Source organism: Chiroxiphia lanceolata, chromosome 14, assembly GCF_009829145.1.
Source record: "Chiroxiphia lanceolata isolate bChiLan1 chromosome 14, bChiLan1.pri, whole genome shotgun sequence".
In the NCBI taxonomy this organism is placed as follows: Eukaryota; Metazoa; Chordata; class Aves; order Passeriformes; family Pipridae; genus Chiroxiphia; species Chiroxiphia lanceolata.
This window is the reverse complement of record NC_045650.1, coordinates 19,493,118-19,516,196: the sequence shown is the minus strand read 5'-3', so window position 1 is coordinate 19,516,196 and position 23,079 is coordinate 19,493,118. Positions and strand designations below refer to the sequence as shown.

At 48.8% G+C, this 23,079-nt stretch overlaps 1 protein-coding gene across 2 annotated transcripts in view; it reads left to right on the top strand.

The window, feature by feature from the left end:
• Positions 1–23,079, top strand: part of EDA (ectodysplasin A) — a 65,474-nt gene that overhangs the window by 21,197 nt on the left and 21,198 nt on the right. For both annotated transcript variants that reach the window (XM_032702388.1, XM_032702387.1), the window contains exon 2: positions 17,476–17,581. In XM_032702388.1, coding sequence (XP_032558279.1) covers positions 17,476–17,581 — 106 coding nt within the window. The remainder of the gene's footprint in view (positions 1–17,475; positions 17,582–23,079) is intronic.

Sequence of the window (23,079 nt, the reverse complement as noted above, 5' to 3'; positions counted from 1 at the left end):
GGCTTGAAGGATGTCAATGATTCAACTAAAGAAATCATTTATTTACACCAAGCTTGGCATTTAAATGGTCCTGGATAGGCAGAAATAGTGTGGGGGATTCATGGTACCTCTCTAAAATAGCTCCCTTGGAGCCCAAGACCAGACGTTGAGGTTTTGGGTTCCAGACCATCTTCTTGCTCCAGGATCTTCCTTTGGAAAGAATGTGACATTCCACACCAGCAGCTTGTACTGCCCCAAAGATCCTTCTACTGCTTTTGGGATGAAGATTCTGATCTCAACTTGGGAGTCAGAGCACACACTTGAACAGCATCTTAATGAGCTTATGGTTCAAAGCTATTTATTATCTGTTATAACAGACCTTTTATTCCACTGGCAGGCTAATTTGCATGGCTTGTTGTAATTAACACGGTAAAATGTTTAAACAAAAGTACAGCTAGAAATTGAATTTACAGGCATTGAATTCAATAGCATTCGAATAAACCTTTGATTTGTTTTTCTCCTTTGGCAAGAAAGTGATTAGCTCAAATTAAATTTAGGAAAGGCTCTCGACTTGGAATGAGTGGTTTAATGAAAAAAAGGCATCCCAAACTACCGGAGCAGCTTGGGGGAAAGCTGGGATTTCATTTGCAGGAGGCTGTTGAAGGGAAACTTCACTGTTCTGGGAGGGAGATGTGTGTGCCCCAAAAACCTGTGTCACCCACTGCTGGCAGGACAGCGGCTTGGCTTCCCATCAGTCCCATTTTTGCATGCCCTGACACTATTTTGGAAGCACTGAGGGGTTTGTGTGGAGTGGGACAGAGATAGATTGATGGAAATGCTCCCTGGAAGGGTTCAAGGCCAGGTTGCACAGGGCTTGGAACACCCTGGTCTAGTGGAAGGTGTCCCTGCCTGTGGCAGGGGGTGGAATAAGATGAGCTTTAAGGTCCTTTCAACCCAAACCATCCTGTGATTTTATATTGGTTTGAAAAAATCAACCTGGAGCTGATCCATGGGTGAAGAGGATGGGAACTGTGCCATGTCCCCTGCATTCCCAGGGGGCTGGAGGTGGTGTCCAGGGACAAGGTGGTTCTGGAAAAGCCTTTTTTGCACTAGAAGAGGCTTCAGCATGTTCGTCCCCAAATAAAGTCATCAAACCCAGGCCGTTGCTGCTCTGATTTGTGCAGAAAGTGTTACAAAAAATTATATTGTGAGGAAATGGTCTCTGGGTGAGGTTTAGGTTCTCTTCTATTGTTTTGGACTTTGTTTTTAGTGTTATGGCTGTGATTTGCCTAGTTAGAACTAATTTGTAGCGTCTGGGCCCAAGGCTCAGAGTGGTCCATGTGCTGGTATTGAGCTGCTGGAGAGATTAGTGGGTGAGTACGTGTTCCCTGGGGTCTGGGCTGCTGTGACTTATGGCTTGTGGACTCTTGGGGACTGATCCAGTTGGTCTGCAGAAAGTTATGGTAGTCAAAAAAATAGCAGTGTTGGAAATTACATTGTCATGGGCAGGTCATGCATGAACTAGATTATTTACTTGTTTATTTATTTATTTGATTTCTGTCACTGCAGCAGGTAGTTTTCCATCTTGGTTTGTTCTCTCTTTTTAAATACTTTTGGTATTTTATTTTTTTTAACTCCACCTCCTCTTGCTCCTCCATCCACTGGTTGCTCCTGACTGTTTTCAAACCAAACCTTCAGAAGTTCAGGGATGGCTGAGCCGGGACGCTCGTCAGCTGATACAAAATCTGTTTCAAAGCCTGCCAGAGGATTCCAGAACCTTTCTTCTTTGTTTTTTTTCTGGTTTTTTTTCGCTCTCTCCAGGCTCTGTGCTTGTGTAGGCACTGTGTTTATGTGTGTTCTTTCTCCAGACCCTGCTGCAAAGTCTCTCAGGCAACATGTGAGTTCAAGCTGGCGGCACGAGCCCATGTGCAGGTTTTGGTTACGGCTCTTTGAAAGGACTCTTGCGATCCCATCGCTGCCTCGCCTCTGCTGGGAGATGAGTGATGAGCCCCTCAGCCTGCCCACGGCTGTGGGGGGGTGTTAAAATTCTTTAAATGCCCTACAAAATTCCTCCTCACCCCAAAAATTGCCGTGCTGGGTCCTGCACGTCAAGGCTGTGATGGCTCAGGCTCCTGTGCCTGCCCGAGGATGCTGATTCCTCCACACAGCTTACATTTCAATGAGCCTTTTTTCCTTCCTAGTCCTAATTTCTTTTTAATTTTCATTTGCTATTCATTATCATAAATTATCTCCTTGCCTCTCCGTTTGATCTCTGCCCCAGCCACGCAGTGCACTGGAGATGAGCATTGTTCCTCTACCAGAAGAAAGACAATGACCTCAAGCTATATGCAAGCTCATGATTTCTGTCTTGTTTAAGTTTTCTTTTTATTCTTTTTTTTTTTTTTTTTTTGGGGGGGGTGGTGATTTGCCAGGAGAAATCCAGCCCTTCACCCACTGGGTACTGCAGCTTGGGAGTGTTTGCTCTGCAGAAAATAGGAATTAATTTTGCACAAATTGTTTGACTTTGGGATAAACTGGAAAGAAGGATCATTTTGCTGCGATGGTGCCTGCACACAGAGCACTTTGCTGGTTTAGGAGGGATTTGTCAAGCCCAAACTAGTGAGTTTGAAGCAGGAATGAAGCTTTTTTCCCTCTCTTTTTGTTTGCCTTTTAGTGTAAAGGGCCTTATGCTGGGGTTTGCAGTTTAAGTCTCTTAATCAGTGATTAACAAAAGGAAAGATGTGAAATTAATGAAGACACAGCATTTAATGCCTGGAGTTTGATAATTTTGCGGTTTAGAGTTTTTTAACTATAATTAGAGGGGTTTGGTAACATGATAACCTGCTGTTACGTGTCAGAGTTTGAAATTTGTTTTTTCTAGCAGTGTTTTTCTAACAGCAGATTTTCCTTGCATTTACTGTCAGTTCCTCTGGCTTCTCTTTTTCTTTTTTCTTTGGAAATGACAAGTTTGGAAACGTTGTTGTTGGAGTTTGGGGGGATTGAGGTGTCATTTTGTGACTCAGGCAATGGAGACTCAATTTTGGCTGACTATCCCTGGTCAACCAATATGCCCTGTGATGAATATGACCCCAAACCACCCTGTGAGTGTGTGACTCTGTGTCTGCAGCATCAGCTGGAGCCCGGAGAGCAGCCTTGGAGCAAGTCTGGGCAGGGACAGGAGGGAAGTGGGGAGCAGAGCAGCTGTTCAGGGGATTATTTGTAAAACCCAATGTTATTCATCACCCACTTGTGGGTGATAGGCCTCAGATCTGGTTGGGTTTGTGTTGGAGTGTTGGCATGGTGTCCCTGGGAAAGTGGAGCCTCATACTGAGGGATGTGGTTTTGTGGTGTATTTTGTACCAGTTTTTGAGAAGTATTGGTAAAGAGGTAGCTTTTTAATATATATATTATATATACTGGTTTTTGGGGATGGGGCTCTTTGGGAAGAGATGCTGGAATATGGAGGAAGCTTTAAGTGCAGCAGAGCTGAGGGTGTGTGAGAGATGCTGGAGGTGCTAAACTAGGAAGGAGGTGGAAGAGCAGCTTCCATCACTGACTGTTTGTACTTCTCCCTGGCCAAAGTTTCTCAGTGTCCAGCTTGCAGAAAGTGGTGCTTTGTCACTTCACAGAATCATTTGGGTTGGAAAAGCCCTCCCAGCCCATGGAGTCCCCCCTGTGCCCCATCCCCACCTTGTCCCCCAGCCCAGAGCACTGAGTGCCACGTCCAGTCCTTCCTTGGACACCTCCAGGGGTGGGGACTCCACCACCTCCCTGAGCAGCCCCATTCAATGTTTAACAACCCTTTCCATGAAGAAATTCTTCCTAATGTCCAATTTGTACCTCCCCTGGCACAGCTTGAGGCTATACTTGTAGCGAAGCACTTTTGAGAGGGTCTTGGTGAGACCTCGTGCCTCTCCCGGAGCTCCTGGTGCTGAAGAGCAGCCGCTGTTGGTTGTGGTGCTTTGAGCTGTCACTGCCTTTGATTGGGATTTCTGCCTAATCCTGGGTGAGGGAATTATCATGATAAATGCACAGTACAAGTACAGCTCCTGGCTAGAGGGATGAGAGCAGCTAATCCACAGAGACACAACCCAGCCTTTTGTTGGTTCCCATCGAGGGGAGCTGTGCAGAGCAGGACGTGTCAGCGCCCGGGGCCTGACAAAGCGCCACTCGGGGTGTGGGTGAGGCCATGAAGCAGGGCCGGAGGGGAAGGTGTTGGGACTTGCTCCTGGAGCTCCTGCCTGCACACACAGCCGGTTCAGAAATCCCTCCTCCCCTGTGGTAATGGAAAACTGACATTTCTTTTGGCATCCCCGAAGAAAGCAAGCTCGGGAGGTTCCGGGTGCTTTGCACGCTCGGGTGACGGGTGATGGGTTTCTTAGCAGTGAGTTGACTTTTGGGGGTTTTACCTTGTGCTTCTGGGGTGCTGGGCGTATTTCATCCCTTTCAGGTGTTCTTGCTGCTTTTCTCTTTTTTCCTTGACTCTAAAAGTTGAAAGAGGCCTTGGGTGGCTCCTCCTTTTGAGTGGTGACCTCGCGGCATAAAGTTGATTGACTTTGTGCTCTCCCTGACGAGTGATATATGTGAGCATCTGGGAACGAGGGGGGGATCATCAGTGCTCCTGAATTTCTCTAGGATCCCTTCCAGCACTGGTGAAATGTTCCCCCTTAATCCCAGCCCCGTGTGTGGAGCTGCCATGTGGAGGCAGAGCAAAGCACTTAGAGGAAAGGGGGAAATGGGCTATTTTGGGAATCTGGCATATTCTGGAATTGCCAAGAGTTTCTGAATTAGTCCAGTGGATGCATCTGTTGAGTTTGCCTCTGATCCAGAGCAATGTGTTCTCCTCCTGCCTCTCTGGGCATGGTTTAATTATTTAAATTTAAAAATACAGCCGTAAGCTGGAGGTGAAGGTGCTGTCAGGGCAGTAGGAGCTGCCACCAAAATACCATCATCTAAATGGTGGTGTCATTACAAAATAATCCATTTATTTGTTTTATTGGTAATTTCTATTCTTTGCTACTTCTAGGAGCTCTATTACAAGAGGCTGGTTCCTCACACTGCTGTGCTCACTCCACGTTCCATCTCATCCCTGTATTTCCCCAGGCTAATAATGAAAATCAAGTTGTTTTCTCTGCTTGAAAAGCAAAGGAAGGTCAGAACTGAGTCTGATGTGATCCAGACCAAGTACCTCCCTCTCCTTTGGGGTGGTGGGTGTCTGATCTCTGGGAATTAAAACCACCAGAAGCATTTCTCACCTTAGACCTCGAGCTCTCTCCCCAGGATTCCCAGTGTCCTTGTCTCCATGTGGCAGCCTCAGTCATTGCTTTTTCTTGTTGCAGTGTTACGAATTTCTGCTGTCCTGGATTTTATTTGTGGGTTTTTCAGGCTTAGCAGGTAATGGTTATAAATGGAAATTTGAGTGTGCCACGTGGTTTCTGGCTGCAGTAAATTCATTCCCCGCGGGCTCGGGGACGTATCCCATGTGTTTTCTCCAGTGCAAATGGTTGTTTAAAACATCCATCTGCTTTATCTGCTGTTGTGTTTACAGTTGCCCTTTGTAGTTCCCGGCAGCATCTCCTCTCTGCTGCTTTTGTTTATTTAAGGTTATGGTAAAATATCCCCCTCATTTGGGGCTGTGTGGGAGCCTTTCCCAGCCTGGCTGATCCCAGGGGTCAGAGGAATAAATCATGACACCAGGATCACCCTGAGAGCCCTGGGGGGGTTCTGGCAGTGGTAGTTCCAGTTGGTCCCTGATGCTGCTGCTCCTCAGAAATGGGGTTTTAGCCAGATCCTGCCCTTGACCTTCCAGAGCCCTGCAGGCAGTGGGGCTGATCATTATCAAAAAAAATAAAGGGTTTAATCCACTCAAATTGTAGCAAAAGCTGACCAGTGGAATAGTCTTTGTTTGGGTATTGAATTGTGTGATGTCCTGGTTGTTTGTCTGTCCGAGATGATTTAGGAAACCAGTTTCAGCTTTAGAAGAAAAAAAAAATTAAGAATACAACAAACAAACCCAAACCAAACTGTCTGAAAAATCCTATGAGGATATATTTGATACTTTTTCCTGGCAAAAGCTAAACATTTTCCATCCTTCTTCAGTTTCAAACCTTCTGAAGGTTTATAGGTCCTTCTTCAGCACGTGGTGCTGTCTCTCCGTGTCCGTGTCCATGCTGGAGCCACAGGGTGCACACGAGGGGCTGCCCCAGGCACCTCCAGGGCTACACAGGCTTCAGAGTTATCCTCAGGTTTTGTGTCCCCATCACGGGCAAAATGTGACCCGGGGTGACATTTGGAGAAGTTGCAAAATTCTGTCTGTAAACAGTATTTTATTTTTTTTCTAACACTGAGCCCCGAGCGATCTCACTGCTGGAAAAGCAGGAAAATACTCCCTGGCTGCAGGAGGGGGTTGTTTTCCTAATTTTTCTTCACTACAGCAATGCTTCCTGTTACTGGTGAGTGTGTGGAATGCCTGGATGAGACCCTCATGTGCCATGTGAGGTGTGTGTTGGAGTTCTGTGGGACACTGGAGATGGACTTTGGGCAAGGGCCTGGAGGGACAGGATGAGAGAGAATGACTTCCCAGTGCCAGAGGGCAGGGTTAGATGGGGTATTGGGAAGGAATTGTTGGCTGGGAGGGTGGTGAGGCCCTGGCACAAGTTGCCCAGAGAAGCTGTGGCTGCCTCATCCCTGGAAGTGTTCAAAGCCAGGTTGGAACAACCTGGGCTAGTGGAAGGTGTCCCTGCCCATGGCAGGGGTGGAACTGGATGGGCTTTAAGGTCCCTTCCAACCCAAACCATTCTGGGATTCTGTGGTGGCAAGTTCCCTGCCCTCTGCTGCTGGAATTGTCTCTATTCCAGTGCCAAAAGCGGGGTCAAAAGCTGCCGGGCAACTCCAGTAGCCCCAGCCAGCTTAGTCCTCATTTTAAGAACTGTGCATAAATTTTTTTCCTGACTCTTTTTATTTAACCTTCCAGTTCTTTTAGTCTGCCAGTGCCTCAGTTTGTCCATACATTGGAGAAGCAGCTGCTGCAGAGGCACGAGCATTATCCACCAGCTTAAAATACTACTTAAATACTTAAACTCCTCTCAACAAACAAGTCAAACTGTACAAAAGCTTTTTTCTTTGGGCGTCAGAAAGTAAGAACATGTGATGAGGGAGCTTGAGCGGGCGCTGCTCTCGCACCAGAGCTGACACAGCCCGACGTGAGGCAGCTGTGCAGCAGCTGGGCTGGCTCTGGGGATGGAAACATCTGGCTGGTCCGACGGCCCCGGCCCGCGCCGTGGGAGCTGCTGTGCCGGCTGCTCCTCTGCAGCCTCTGCTGCCGTTTGAAGATGAGCAAGAGTCGGGTTCAGCACTTCAAAGCCCGGAGCAGAAGGGCTTGGCCTGCACAAGCTGCCACCTCTGCCTCCTGCGCTGGTGCTGCAGTGGCTCTCGGTGCTGTGGTTGAGGTTGGTTTGCTGAAAGCATCGCGGGGTTCCTTTGCTCGGCCCCACGGCCCCTTCACCGGTGCTGTGCCGCTGCGGGTCCTGCTCGTGGGCCGTGGGGTTTGGGGCCGGTTTGTGCGCGCTAAAAGCAGCGCTGCTGCCATGTGGAGACGGAACAGGGAATGTTGTTCTCATTAGGAATCCGTCTGGTCCTTGCAGCAGCAAGTGGAGCTGGGTTTGGCAGCCCCAAAGCTCAGCCTAGAGACGGCTGGGGAAGTGCACGTTGCTGGTGTTCGGGACCGACTGTGTGAGATAGTGGCTTGTGGAAAATTCTCATTCCTGAATTCCTCCCAGCTCTTTTCCCGTAGTTTCCGTTTCTACAGCACATCCTGGCGTTTCTCGTGCAGCTCATCCCTCAAAGCTCAGTTTTCTGCTGTTCCATTGCAGGCAGAGTGGTGGGTTAGGAGGTCCCTGGGTCGAGCAGCACAATGCACGTGGTTGGTCCCATGGCACCTCACTGGGCACTGCCCCTGCAGAGCCATCAGGGGTCCCATGGGCCTCCTCTGGCCCCCTCAGCTGCCCAGATAACCTAGAGCACGTTCAGAAGGCTGAGGAGATGGCACAACTGGCAGGTGGGGCCAGGCTGCCATAGGCTTTGCTTCTGAGAGGATCCACGGGTGAAGTGCTGTGGGTGTTGTTTCCCCTCATGCCAGTGTTTTGGTGTGTGCCAGGGCTGTAAGAGCTGCTCCTGAACCCAGAGGGTTACCCTGGAGCCAGGGTAAGCCCAGCCAGGAGGGGACTAAACAGCAGTAGAATTTGGGTTATTTTTAAAATGAGGTGGTAAAACACTGGCACAGGTTGCCCAGAGAAGCTGTGGCTGCCCCACCCCTGGAACTGTCCAAGGCCACATTGGATGGGGCTTGGAGCAACCTGGGCTAGTGGGAGGTGTCCCTGCCCATGGCAGGGGTTGGATCTGGATGAGTTTTAAGGTCCCTTCCAACCCAACCCATTCCATGAATTTGTAATTCCAGTTTTTGGCGAGCCCTACATTTATCTGGTGGCAGCTTCTCCGCTGCCAAGTGCTGAGCAGCCCCTTGGTGCTTCCTGGATCCGGGGTCAGGGGGACATTCCCTCCTGCCCCCATTCCCGTGCTGTGTCCCGTTTGCTTCCGAGGAGCCCCCGTGGGATCTGGAGTGGGGCAGTTCCCACACGGAAGGACCATCCCTGGCACACCAGGGCACCACACCCGGCCCTGCCCTGCAGGGACTTGTTCCCGTCGCTGGGCCCCGAAACGAAACAGGCGCTCGCGGGGCTGTTAATCCCGTCTGCATGAGCTCAGGGGCTGCTTGACGTTAATTGCGGTGGACCTGATTAATTAAGCAACAAAGCATAATTTATTTGAGCAGATTACCTGTACAGAATTAACCAGGCAGCCGCCGTCTCCCACCACAATTCCGTGAGTTCCTGCCAGAATGGGAATCACCATTAAAACCTTCACCCTCCAAGTGGATGCCTGAGTAATAATTTGATTATTTCCCGGTTGCTGTGGTGGGCTGTTTGTCCTTGTACTGGATGTGTTATTTCATGGATGTTACATTCACAGCAGACTTGTTTTCATTTTAATGGCAATACAGTTTGATTTGGCTACTTGATTCCTCCCTCCTGTTTCCTCCCCTTCCGTTTTTCTCCTTCCAATAAAATGTCATAAAAATTAATCATAGCTGAAGGCCAAATTTAACATCCAGATTGAGAAAACAGGATTTTAAAGCCCTTGTGCTGGAAGGAAAAACACACTTGGACAGGAAGTCTTGGGTTTGTTATGGAGCAAGGAAAAATGTTTATAAAACTTTTTATCATAGAATCATGGAAGCACAGGGTGGTTTGAATTGGAATGGGCTTGAAAGATCATCCAGTTCCACTCTCTTGCCATGGGCAGGGACATCTTCCACTAGACCAGGGTGCTCCAAGCCCCATCCAACCTGGCCTTAGACACCTCCTTGAACACCTAATCTGTCTAAACAGCAAAAAGGTTTCAAAATTCTGAAGATTTCCCACAAAAAGGGTAGGAGTGGCTGTCTGACAGCAAGGACAGAATGAAGTTCATGAGTTCCAATATCTGACAGATGTTGTCCTGTAACTTTCTCCCGTAGAGATCATCTCAGTGAGTGAATCCAAACCAGTTCTTTGCTGCAACTGGTCCCACCTCCAGCAGTGGGTTTGTGTAGAACGCAGATAAAAGGATAAATACCAAAGAACTGAAAAATGGCAAAAGAGCCCTGAAGGTCTTTGCTGGAGCAGCACCTAATTTGGGGAATTTTTTTTTAAGGGGGTGGTGGCCTTGAGGGGGATTGTGCTGTTGACCTCATGCTGCCCTGGATGTACTGGAGAAGATCCAGGTCATGGACAGCAATAGCAAAGGTGCAGATGGAGAAAGCAGAAGGAAAAAATATGGTTGATATTGAGTCTCTGAAGGTTGGGTTCCCCCAAAGCAAGTGTGTGTTGTGCTTTATAAGAGTGTCCATATTTGGATAATATAAATACTAAAATAAGGAAAGAATTGCTGTTGGTATGCGGGAGGAGAAACCATGACCTCCATATGGAGGGGGACACAGCCCAGCTGGCTGAAAATGGGCCTGAAAAGGTCTACAAGGGCTAATTAAAATGTGAAAAACTGTGAATTCCTACTAATAGACAGCAGATCCTGCCTGGCACTGGTTCACAGCTAAATTTGATTTCCTTAGGAGACAAAAGGAACTGATTTAAGTTCCTTACCTTGCGCTGACATTGATACTTTTCAGTGCTTTAACCAGCGTGTTCCCAGCGAGGGGCTCTGTTCCCGCAGCTCTGCTGTGCCGGACCCGGACTCTGCAGCAGGAATCTCTTACTCCTGCTACCAGTAAAAAATTTACTGCAGGTGTCTTCATATGCAGTGTTAAACTCAGCTCTGACCTTGTTCTCCTCACATCTGGCTTGTGTTTCAGCTCTCCCTCCAGTGCCAACAGGTGGAAGGAGTGGGGAGCCTCGGCCGTGGCTCGGAGTGGCTGCACTGCTGAGGTCGGGTCCATCCCAGGGGCACTGTGTCTCCATCCAGTGTCCCTGTGGGAGCCACCAGCCCCAGGCAGCTCCAGGGAGAGGTGTCTTGAGACAACTGTTTGGACAGACATCCTTGTAAACCAAATCACTGTCTTCCAGGCTTGAGGTGATGCTGGTCTGGTGTCAGATTTAGCTGTTTAGGTGCCCCTGCTACGTCAGTGGAAGTTGTGATGTGCATGGAACCAGGGATTTGGACTGTGCACCTGGTTCCATTTTATACTGAAACGGATTTTCTAGGGAGATTTATGATGGCAACTATTTTTCTCAGGGTTCCATAAGTTATTCTCCCTGTGCTGTAGGAATTCCAGAACCTTCCTTTTCTAGAGTAATACTCTTCCCTTCTCCCATGAAGAGCAAATCCACCTGCCTGCTGCTTCTGCCCTGCCAGGATTTACCTACTTTTGCTCCAGGTTCCCTGAGTCGATAGAACATAAAAACCAAGTGGTGTGTTCAGTTGGGTCAGTGGTGGGAATATAAGTATTTGGTGTGTTGCTTTTTGAACAAAGCTAAGTTTTAGATGGGGAAGGTTTAGATTACAGGAAAGGAGGAAATTCCTTTTTGGAATTGGAGTTGCAGTACATGAGGTGAGCACTGCTGGTGTAGATCTACTTAAAGCTCTGTGATGTGCGTGAAAAGGAAGAAGAGAGAGGAAAGGCTCTGGGAAGGGTTTGGTTCTGAAGGGAAGTTTACAAGCTGTGTTTCACCCTCCAGTGACAGTGAATTCCCTGTGTTTGTCCCATTGGAATGAGGCTTGGACTGATAGCTGCCAGTTGGATTTAGTGTTCTGTGCTGCCCTCGCTTTCCTGGGCAATGAAGTTAAAACACCAATAAAAGCTTAGGAAAATAGGCTCCCTCCTCTTTCATTGTTCTCCAGGTGTTGTTACCTCAGTCCCTAGAAGACCTGGAGTGTGACTCCCTGGCCTTCTCCAAACGAGGATTGCGCAGTTCCTTTTGCAGGGGCTTTTCAGCCCAGGGACAGAGATGCTCAGCAGGCTGAGAGCACCTTGAACTCTCTTCTTAGGAGTGCTGGTGGCATGTTAAGGACTGTAGGTGTGCCAAGATGGGAGTTCCTGCCTGCTAGCAGGAGCTGGTGCAGTGCCCCTGGTCCATGGCATTCCTGGTCCACCTCCACCTACGAGGAGGTGAACCATCTACCAGGGTCATTTCTGTTTTCTAGTGACCAAATACTCACCTGGCTCCTTGGTTTTCACATGTGAAGTTCCTCATGTGTATTGGGACAGAGGTGGCTCTGCTGCTACAGCTCCCACACAGAGCCGTAGGCCAATCCCTCCTCCCACCCAAACTTCCCACCTGGATAGGATCCTTAGCATCACTGGTGCTTCTGTTCTCTGGATTATTGGATAGCTTTGGGTAGAAAAAGCTTTTGGAGGTCCCTGTTGGGTCTGAAAGCCTCGGAGAGGATCCTCGTGTGCAGGTGGGAGTGAGAGGGAGCTGTGGTGGGTTCACACTAACTCCAAGCTGATGATTTGTGCCCCTGGGACCTCAGGCTTTGGGGTGAGCAGCTGGACAGAGCAGGGATGTGCCAGGTGTTGAGAGTGGAGGTGAGAGAAGGTGAAGCAATAGGGATCAGAAGAGTTGCAGGCATCTTGACATCGAGGATCATACTTGGGCTTCCTGCAGAAAAAGGCTGGTGGAGGGGTTTGTTATGGAGTGTAACCTGCTCCAGACCCGTGGAAAGGGTGTACACAGCCAGGCTGGGAACACCAGCTTTGGGGAAGGCAGGTGGGGGAGTGGAGAATGTATAATAATCTCTGCTCTCTCCATCACACCCCATGCTCCTCTCCCCCATGGTATTTATCACGTTCCACAAGTTCTGCACTCAGGGCTGTGGCTTGTCCTGCAGACAAGACATGGTGTCAAAGTTTTGCCATGTTGAAATGGGAATTGTTTACTCTTTCACTCCTTGCATTTTTATGAGGAGCAGGGAACGATGACAAAAGCAAGACTTAAAATATGTTGAATGGGGTTTCTTTTCATAAAAGCAAAGCTGCTCCCTGAGCTTCTTTCTAGTCTGCTTGAAAATAAATTATCTACTTGATTTTTTTTTTTTTTTTGTACCACGTGTTACCAGAGGCGAATTTCTGGAGGACAATGGGGCTGATATTCAAGTAGCTGCTGCTCTGAACCACAACCTCCGACGGCTGAACTTCAGAGCGCCAGAAAAACAACAGTATTGCTTGCAAAGAATGCAGCTGCAGAGCCTGGCCTGGCTATCAGGCTCCTCACACTAATGATCTCCCCAACTGCAAACGAAGAGGGAATTTGACTTTAACAATACCCCCAAACAATCATGCAAGGGGATGATTTCATGCTTTTTTTTTTCCTCGGGTGCTTTAAGACACTGAGCTGTAGCAGAGTGTGGGTTTCTTGATGAGATCTAAAGCTGACTGGACTTGTTTTCTCGGGAGGAATTGGAAGCTGTTGGATGCAGAGGATCTTAGGAGATTTTATTAGTGATGGAGATGTTCTGAAAGACTTTGCCAGAACATACTTGTCAACAAGAAGGGCTTGTGCATCTGCAGGTTTGAGCGTTTGTCCCAGTTCTGCAGGAAGGTGACACTTGTTCTTCCTACCAACTTGGCTTTGCCTAGGGAAAAAATCCACCTTTTGTGCATAATTGCATAGGTTGGGTTATATTTTTCCACTTTTCTTATTTCCAAGCCGTTTGACTGTTGGAAATACATTTCCTTGGTGTCCCGTAGTTCTTTGAGAGGCTTTTGACCAGGACTTGCAGTGACAGGACAAGGAGGAATGGCTTTGATCTTAAGGGGGGTAGATTTAGATGGGATATTGTGAAGAAATCCTTCCCTGTGAGGACAGTGAGGCCCTGGCACAGGTTGCCCAGAGAAGCTGTGGCTGCCCCACCCCTGGAAGTGTCCAAGGCCAGGTTGGGTGGGGCTTCGTGCAACCTATGCTAGTGGAAGGTGTCCCTGCCAATGGCAGGGGGTGGGACTGGGTGGTCATCAAGGTCCCTCCCCACCCAAGCCATTCTGTGACCCTATGATTCATTCCTGTAAAATGTTTCTGAGGGATGTGCATTATTTAAGGCCTTTGTAGAGTGATGCACTAAAATATGCAAATTTGAGAGTAACTGCAGCACTCAGGCCTTGGTTTTCTTACTGCTCATGGTTTGTGTGTCCAGTCATAACTCTGAGGTACATTTGGGGCTCACAGCCTGAAAAAAGCTTCCTATTTTACAGTAACTTAAAGAAACATGGGGGGTTTATATAAATAACTTTTTATTCCTTCTTGTGTAGGTTGTGGGATGTCCATCCTTACAAATGAGTTTCTGAGTGACTCCAATATTTTGGGAGTTCCCACAGTGCTCCCTTGACATCCATCCCAGGGCAGCTTTGTCCCACGTTTCCAGCACAGGTTCTGCAGGGAAAATCAGCTCTGTTCTATGTGTGCCTTTGTTTGTCTTTGTTTTGGTGAGAGAAACCAAGGTAGAACCAATTCCCCCGGCGAGACTTGCCTGTGCTATTGTTTCACAGGTTATTTTGAGGTCTGGCTTCCCCCTGGGATTTTTCCTCTCTTGGTTTTTTGACCTTTTTGCGTCCTATAGTGATTCTCTTGATTAGAATGACTGAGTTGTAATGGCTTTACACGGTGTTTCTAAAATTAAAGGTAATTTGAGGGCTTTGATTTGGGGGAGGAGGGAAATGAGGGTGATTCAGACTTCTCTGTCGCTGTGGCAGAGCCATGCAGGGAAAATACCTGCTCCCAAGAGAGAAGCTGTGTGTGCTGGGCTCCTCAAAAATGCTCTGGCTCTGGAAGTGCAGAGTCTGAGAGAATCGGTTCTCTGTGACTTTGAGGATGAGGAGTTTCAGTGAAATCATGGACGAGGTAATAATTCCTTTTAGACCTTCCAGGAGGGATGGTACCACAGCCAGGGTGCCCCATGATCCACAGGGTGATGTAGAGGTTTGAGTGGTAAGGGATCCTAAAGCCCATCCAGTGCCACCCCCTGCCATGGGCAGGGACACCTTCCACTAGCTCAGGTTGCTCCAAGCCCCATCCAACCTGGCCTTGGACACTTCCAGGGATGGGGCAGCCACAACTTCTCTGGGCAACCTGTGCCAGGGGCTCCCCACTCTCCCAGGGAAGGATTTCTTTCCAATATAATATTAATATCCCGGGGGTGATGAATGGAAAAATCCTCGCTGCCCTTCCGAGCGGTGCCGGCTGCGCTCCCAGCCGGACACAGACAGGCCCTTCATGGCTGTGCCAGCAGCCCCAGTGTCCCCCCACCTCCCACAGCTGCAGCCCCTGAACAAGGGAGCCCTTGAGTCATGGGAGAGAGACTTGACCTTCCTCAATGCGGGAGCTCAGGGCTGAATGGGGCATTCCTGGGGTGGCTGCAAGGGCTTCCTTACCCCTTTGCCCTGTCCCTGGTGCCCACAGTGATCCTGAGCACTCCCTCCCTCCCTCCCTGCCTGGACCTCTGAACCCTTCTGAGCCAGGCACTGGAGGTTAAATGCCATTGTTTGCATAATTAAAAGCCCTGTGGAAGTATTCCCCCAGGCTGAGTGTGAAGTACTGGTGTGTCACTTCTTCAGGGAAACAGGGGTTTGTACGAGTTGTCTCAAAGCAACAGCTCGTGTGGTCACAATAAAAAATGCAGACTTTATTGTTTTATTTCCTAAGTAAAAGGTGTGTTTCAGTCGTTCACCCCTCACTGTCATTTCTCTTTCTGACTCAGTCTGATTAGAAACACAGAGTTTAGTGGGCAGATTACTTTTAGCCAATATTTAGTGTTTTTCTGAGTGATGAGTGACATCAGAATAAAACCTGGGTGAGAGCAGAGCAGCAGAGTGGAGGTTGTTCAGCCTGGAGGAACAGTCTGTTCCTGGGAGAAACCTGTTTGCTTTGACACCACTGGGGTTGTACCATTACCAAATCTGCTCAGGATGAAAAGTATCAGCTTTGGGCATTGTGCTGGGAGCAGCTCATGTGTCACTTGGCCAGATCCACAGGGTTTGGGGGCAGGAGGCTGCACATCCCAATGGGCTGGTTCTCCACTGCTTCCTTTTCAGTGCCTCTATTTCATCATGTTTGGTAAAGCTCCAGTAAGGCATCTAAGCAATAACAGCATTTCACTGACATCTTAACCCAAATTATAATGCAATTTGTCCCTTCCATTAGTTCTGCAATGTTTCAACTTGAGTTAAATAAGTGGCTTAAAGAAAAATTCACTTTTTGCTCATCCCTTGCTCTGCCATGTCGCGGAAGGTGCTGGTGGTGCTCACAGGAGCCTCCTGCTCCAGTGCTCCGTGCCTGGGGCAGCACAGTGGGGTGTGGGAGGTTTGGGAAGGTGGGCACAGGGAGCTGTGCCCCTTGTACTCACCAGTTACCCCTTGCTGTAAAAGAGACCCTTCATTTCTCCATCCAACCCTGCGATTGTCCTTCCTTAGGCAGGTGGGTTTTTCTCATCGTTGCTTTTTGGGGATGTTTAAAAGTCTGATGGTGCACGTGGTGAGGCATTTGGGAGCTCATCCCAGGTCACCCCGCAGCGTTCCGGGGCCCTTTCAGCCACAGCGGCTGAATCATTGCAACAACAGAAAACCAGGACTTTTCCAGGCAGTGCAGACCTGCCTGCACATGGACAGAGTGAAACAGAAACACCCTGGGAACCTGAGAAACGCTCTCAGGGTTTCTTTGTGGGAAACCAAAGGGTTTCCAAACATATCCCGTCGGTGGGTCTGCACTGGAGCTTGTTGGAGTAAAGCAAGATGCAGGTGTGAAATCTGAATGAAGCAGGACTGGGATGCTCTGAGGTTGGAAAGAGAGGTGTGTGCCCGGGAAATCTCACTTGGGAATGGCCTGGAGAGGGGAGGTGAGAGCCCCAAGGCTTGTCAAAGCAAAGAGGCCTCCAGTGATTATTCCCATTGATAGGGACTTTTATGGGCTGTAGCTTAAGGAGCTGCTCTCTTATCCAGCCATTCACGAGAGGTGTTTATTCTCCTCTGCTCTTTCAAAGATGCTTTTGATGCCACAGGTTTTGTTCTCAGAACAATAACGTGCTTGATAACCTTTGGGGCTGCTTTTTGAAGCCTTTTGGTTCTTGTCTTGGGCTGTGTTTGGGTTTTCTGTGCGTTTACAGCTTAAATAACTGTGATTGGTTTATTCAGCATCAAGAAAACCCCATCCTAGTGGGAGCAGCCCTGGCTGCTGGTGGATGCAGTAACACACAGAAGGTGTTTGGTCCCTAATAAATCTTTGAATTCCTTATTTTATGAAGTGGGAATAGCTGGGGAAAATGCCACTGGTGATGAGCTGCCGTGCCCGGGGGTAGCTGGGAGACTGGTTTCTTAGCCCAAATGACAATTTCTGGGTTGGGATGTTGATTTAAAGCCTGTGAAAGAGTTTTAAAGGCACCAGCAATTTTTTCCTGAATAAGAGGTCACTACATAAAAGTTTTGCCTCTTGGAAAAGCTTGTGTTATAAATGTTGTTACTCTAGGTTTAAAGTGTTAATTTATGTGGCATATTGGGTTGGATTTAAAGGTCCCTGAAGACCTTTGAATCTCAGTAGCTAATAAGGCTTGCAGAAGAGAGCTTCAGAGAGGAAAAACTTACTGGCAGTGAGTAATGCTGGTGAAAGAGCTCCAGGATTGAGCCAGTTTTGCAGAGAATAATTAGAAATGGTCATGTCGGCCTTAGTGTGTTTGCTTATTTCCAGTATAGATCTCCTTATGTCCCTGTCCTGCAGCCTCCCATTCCTGGGGAAAGGATTCTCCCTGCTGAAACCCCTCAGGTTGAGTTTCCCCAAGTCTTACACTGCTTCCAAGGGACACAGCTGCTTGGGATGAGCTGAGCATGCCTGAGCAGCCACCTCACATCTCCCTTGGCTCTCCCACTCTATCCCTGATGGAATGGATTTGGTGTTCAGACTCCAATCTCCCTTCTCAGCTAAACCAGCCCTTCAAAAATGCTTAGACTTGTCCTTTCTCTTCCAGCTGGCCTTGCTGAACTTCTTTCACCCTGAGGAGAAGCTGCATGTTGGAGAAGAAGGGAGACGTGTCCGCCGGAATAAAAGGAGTAAAGGCAGCGAAGGGCCCGACGGTGAGTCCTGCTCAGCTTCTCTCTCATTTTGGTTCCCTTCCAGATGAGGAATTCCAGGAGTTCTGATTTCTGCAACTGTAGGTCAGGTGATTTTGTGTGAATTTAATGCTGCTTAGGAATTCCATCCTTGACTCCTCTGACAGCGAGCTCTGTGCTCGTTTTAGGCAGTAATTTGTACTTTTATGCCTTTATTTGTTGTTCTGCACACCTGTCTCTGCTCAAAGTCATCAAGGAGCTATTCATAATCCAACAAACAGCTGGGAACATCTGGATCACGAAATGGTAACTGCTCTAAGGGGGTTTTGCAATGCAGTGGAGTCTTAGGTGGGTTCAAAGCCCGCGTGAGGGGAAGTCAGAGTTGGATTAGAAGAGTGGAAAGGTGCCTGATTTCAGTGTGAGGGATTTAATTTCCCATCCTGTATTTTTGTGATTGTCATAATCCTAAGACATGAGCATTTCCTCCTGGAAGAGCTCCTGTGGTTGCCAAGTGCAGGAAAGCACAGGTGCCCTTTTATATGGAGAGGAGAAAGGACTGGATGCCAGGGACAGTGGGGAAGGGAATGCTGCAGCAGTGGTCTGTGTGTGGCTGGTGCCTGCTAAGCCCAAGGCCTGACTATGTTATAATCCTCTTGGCTGTCATTAGTTTTCCTGTCCAGCTCCATGAGTTTCCCATCTCCCCTGAAACCTTCGCGATTTCACAGTGGAAAAGCATTTCCCTGTGGCTCTGCTCCAAGAAAGAGCTTGGTGAAACTCCCTGGATTCCTCTTCCCCGGAACGCTGACAAGTATGATGCATTTGGTACAGACTCCCTGAGTGATTCCAGCTCCGTGTGGTCCATCATCTCCGGGGCCGGTGTCGCTCTGGTGCTCACATGGCTCAGGCAGGATCCGGGTCCTTTTCCGACGGCTCCTTGAAATCTGTCCCAGTGTCTTCACCAGCCACTTGTGTCGGTAGCAAGTTCCCACTGGATGCGAGCGGTGCCGATGGAGCGCTGCTGGCAGATGTTGGGAGGGATCAGCCTCGTCCCTCAGGCTGCCTCTGCACTGCCAGATGTGCAGAGAAACGCTGCAGGGGAGAGGGAGATGCTGAAAGTCGGTGTCTAACGAGGGCTTTGCTCATCATCCTTGTGCTTGCTTGGAAATGTGTCATCCTCTTATGACTGGCATTCCTTTCCCAGATTTCCTTTACATTCTCTGGATGCTCCAAGTTGAGTCAGTCCAGAAATGCAGGGCACTTCCACCACTTATCCAGTCCAGGGAAGGGAAGGGAGCTGGGAAGGGGCTGGAGCAGCAGGAGCAGCTGAGGGAGCTGGGGGGGCTCATCCTGAAGAAAAGGAGGCTCAGGGAGGACCTTCTGGCTCTGCAACCCCTTGACAGGAGGGAGGAGCTGGAGGGGAGAGGGGTCGAGCTCTGCTCACAGGGAACAAGGGACAGGACAAGAAGAAACGGCCTCAAGCTGTGCAAGGGGAGGGTCAGGTTGGACATGAGGAGGAATTTCCTCATGGCAAGGGCTGTGAGGCACTGGAAGGGGCTGCCCAGGGAGGTGGTGGGGTCCCCACCCCTGGAGGTGTCCAAGGAAGGCCTGGCCATGGCACTCAGTGCTCTGGGCTGGGGGACAAGGGGGAGGTTGGGCACAGGCTGGATTTGATGATCTTGGAAGGCTTTTCCAACCTCAGTGATTCTGGGATTCTTATCTGTGTCTTTTTGTAAATTAGGGATTTTGACCCCGTAGCTGCTAGAGATGGGAAAACTGCCAGAGGGACAGGTCATGTTCCTCATGGCTTTGGTGACTGGTTGCCTCGTGTTTGTCTGTGGTGGTTTTATTGGGTAGAGCTGCAGTTAACGAGTGAGAGCTGTCAGGGCAGGGAGTGACCTTGCAACAACCGTGAAATCAATAAACAAGCAGAGCCTGTCCTTGGGGAACTTGTGCTGTTTGTTTTAGACCTACGTGAAGGAATCTTGGTGTTGGAGCAGGGCAATGAATCATTACACTAATAAATAAAGTCATGTCACGGCACTGATAACACCGTTTTCTCCGTGAGTTTTGCAAAGGGAAAGTCGATCAAATCTTTGATCTGCAAAGAGCCTCCAGAAGATAAAAGTGGATGAACTATAAATTCCCAGAAGGAAGGAGATGTGCTTTCCACTTGAGGCCTCACTAATATTTGTCTGGAATTAATTTTATGAACTTTCAAGTCCTTTCACACGTGCAGTGAAAGACCAAAGTGATCCAAGCTTGTAAGCCATGGTTGGAGGGAGGCTGCTCCATCCCCTTCCCAGCTCTTCCAGTCCTGCTCATCTTGGTAGCCACAACAGGCTGCCTTTGATGATTTATGAACATCAGAAATAACCTGGTTTCTCCCCTAAAAGCTTTTTCTGTAGGAGAATTTGCTTTCAAGTCTTCTGCTGTGAAAAAGGAGGGTTTGGGACAGGGCAGAGCTGGTTCCATATGGGCAGAGGAGGGTGATGGCTGTGCCCAGAGCACAGAGCCACAGGGATGGAACGTGGGAGGCCACGAGCAGCAAAGCTGCTTTGGTGCCTCTTTGTTAAAAAACCCAAGAAAAATTGTGTGAGACAGTGCAAAGCCATGGGTTGGATCCTGTCACTCCCACGCATGACTCCGGTATTCCAGGGGCTCCTCCTTCGAGGACTCTGGTTTCAGCCCTCTGACCCGCCTGACATGTTTTATGATGGTGTTTGCTTCATTTTGGTTTGTGTCCCCCACACATGGTGCCCTGGAGCCAGTTAGAGCAGCCGAGGTCATGTCCTGGCCGAGGTGCCAGCCTGGCTCCCACCCCGCTGTCCGTCTGTCCGTCCAGCCTTGGGAGATGGTGGGGCATCGCTGGGGGCTGATGCCTGTCCCAGTCCAGGGATCATCATCTTTAAGCCACTTTCCTGTCCATGGCATCAAACCCAACATTTGCTCAGCTTTAAAAAGTGCCACGAGTTTTTCCTGCTCCTCAAGGACCAGGATTATCCCTTTTACTCTCTATTTTTACTATATTTTTTCTCCTCTGTGTTGCCAACTCCACCTGTCACGTAATTCCCTTTAGTTCCCTAAAACCTGACTCTCTCCAACGCCTCTCCTTTGTTTTCCCCTCTCCCCCTCCTTCCCTTTTGCCCTGGTGTATTTATGGTGCTGTGGAACCGCTGTTGCTCCCAGATGAACAAATCATTCCGGAGCTGCTAATTAGCAACAGTTGTGCTAAAAGGAACCATCAAGAATGTTAAATTAGTCCACTTTTAAATAAACTGGGTATGAAATGTTAGATCTCAATTCCCAGAGTGTCAGTAAAAATGCTGCTGCCTCTTTGCTAACAAAGCCAAAATCTGGGAGTAGCATGGTTGTAACTACAGAGACAATTCTGTGCTCTTGAGGTTATAAATAATGACAGAGAATTTACAAAGCAGATGTCAATAGGACTCTTTAAAAAACATTGTTTTAAACAAAAAAAATAGTTTCTTTTTCTCCTACTTTCATCTCTGTTCCCAGTTAGATCCCTGCCGGGCTGCTTTCCTGGTTTCTGGTTTTTTTGCTTTTTGGGTTTGGGGTTGTTGGTTTGGGTTTTTTTTTTTTTCCCCTTCCTAGATTTTTTTGTACTGAGCTTGGTGAGAAACATGAGGGATTGTTATCCAGGCTTTGATTCGGAGCAGGGCAGCTGGGAAGAGGCTGAGCAGATGGCTGTCCTTAAGCTGACAACAATTTGGTTCCTACTACTTTGGCAGTTCTTCCTGCTGAGGAAAGTCCTGGAGGAGAACTCGAGGGCTTCAGTGCTGCAAAAGGCTTTTGGTTGAAAGGAAAAATAAATTCTGGGGGAGGAGAAGCTCCTCCCAATCCCTGCTTCTACCTGGAGGCACCACCTACCTCGGTCCAGAGTTTCACCCTCTTAGGAGTCGCTTGGTGGTTTTAGGGCGGGTTTAGGATGGTTTCAGTATGATCTTTGGGTGGTCTTGGGATGCTTTTTGGATAGCAGGTAGCTGATGCCAGAGCCTTGCTTTTTAGAGTGGTTTTAGGGTGATTTTAGGATGGTTTAAGGGTGGTTTTAGGTTAATTTTTGTATGTTTTTTGAGTGGTTTAGCAGATAGCTGATGCCGGCCTGGCTGGAGGTGCCTGGCTTTTAGGATGGTTTTTGGATGGTTTAGCAGGTAGTTGATTCCTGAGCCTGGCTGGAGGTGCCTGGCTCTTGCTGGACTGCCCCGATCCTGCAGGTGCCATGTCCCAGCCATCCCCCTTCCCAATCTGGCAGCGCCCACCATGCAATGGGACTTTTTTTTTTTCCCTTATTTTTTTGATATCCAGATCACAATAGCGACTTTTCCTGCTGGCTTCCTCTCCTGTGGAAAGGGCAGGTTCGTCCCTCTGCCTCCAGAACAATCAGTGCCTTTGTGTCGGCCCCGTGCAATTCCCAGAGCCCCGGCATTCCCAGAAACGCAGATGGATGCAGGGCGATAGAGCCTCATTGTGCTGCGAAACCATGGTGATGAGCACGCAGTAAATACAGACCATTTCCTGGATCCTGGAGCGCGGGAGACGCTCCCAAAAGGAAGGCTCACCACGGAGTGCTCGCTCTGACCGATCTCCCCCGGAACTTCCCTGTGATTTCCCCCGAGCGGGAGAAAGGGGGGGATTCTGATGATGTCTGAGTCCTTGGGGACGATCTTCATCCCTTTCCTGGGATGTTGCTGTCAGTATTTGTTACTACTGTGATAAAATTAAGGCTGCAGTTTATTTACAGAGCCTTATCCACGTGTTATTCCCAGGCTTATGATAACAGGGATCAGTATAAGGTCTTGTACCTTAAATCCCAGAGCGATGTTTAGGTGCTGGTTCCAGCTCTGTGACACCACTTGCACAAATTCCCAGAGAAGCTGTGGCTGCCTCATCCCTGGAAGTGTGCAAGGCCAGGTTGGACAGGGCTCGGAGGAACCTGGTGTAGTGGAAGGTGTCCTTGCCCCTGGCAGAGGGTGGAACTGGATGATCTTTAAGGTCCCTTCCCACCCAAACCATTCCATGATTCTGTGAACTGCTGGAGTCCAAAATTCCTCACTGACCTCTGCTATGTTGCTGTCTCAGTTGGATGTTAAATATAAAAAGCAATTAACTTGCTGGGAGAGGTACAAGTCCAATTGCATGCTGACTGGGATGAGGAATTGTCCTGGCTCACAGAGTTCACGGTGCTCAGTGTGTTCTGACCCATCTGCAACCTCCATTTGCCTCCTGGCCTCTTCTCTAGCCCTTCCAGTTGGGATCTGGATTGTTCCAGAAGAAACCCTGCTTCGTTATTTGGATGTTTGTGAGGCTGTGATGGGGTGCTGATTTGTTCCTTCCGTGGAGCTCCTTCGGGGGGGTGTTTGTCCTTCCCTGGTACCTCCTGTCTGGTTCGGATAAGGCGGCGGGGTGGCCACTGGAAGAGTTTGAGTTGCTGGGGATATTGAGGAGTCTTGAGATGAGAAGGAATTCTCTGCTCAGTGTCCCCTCGGTGGCATTTTCAGACAGTT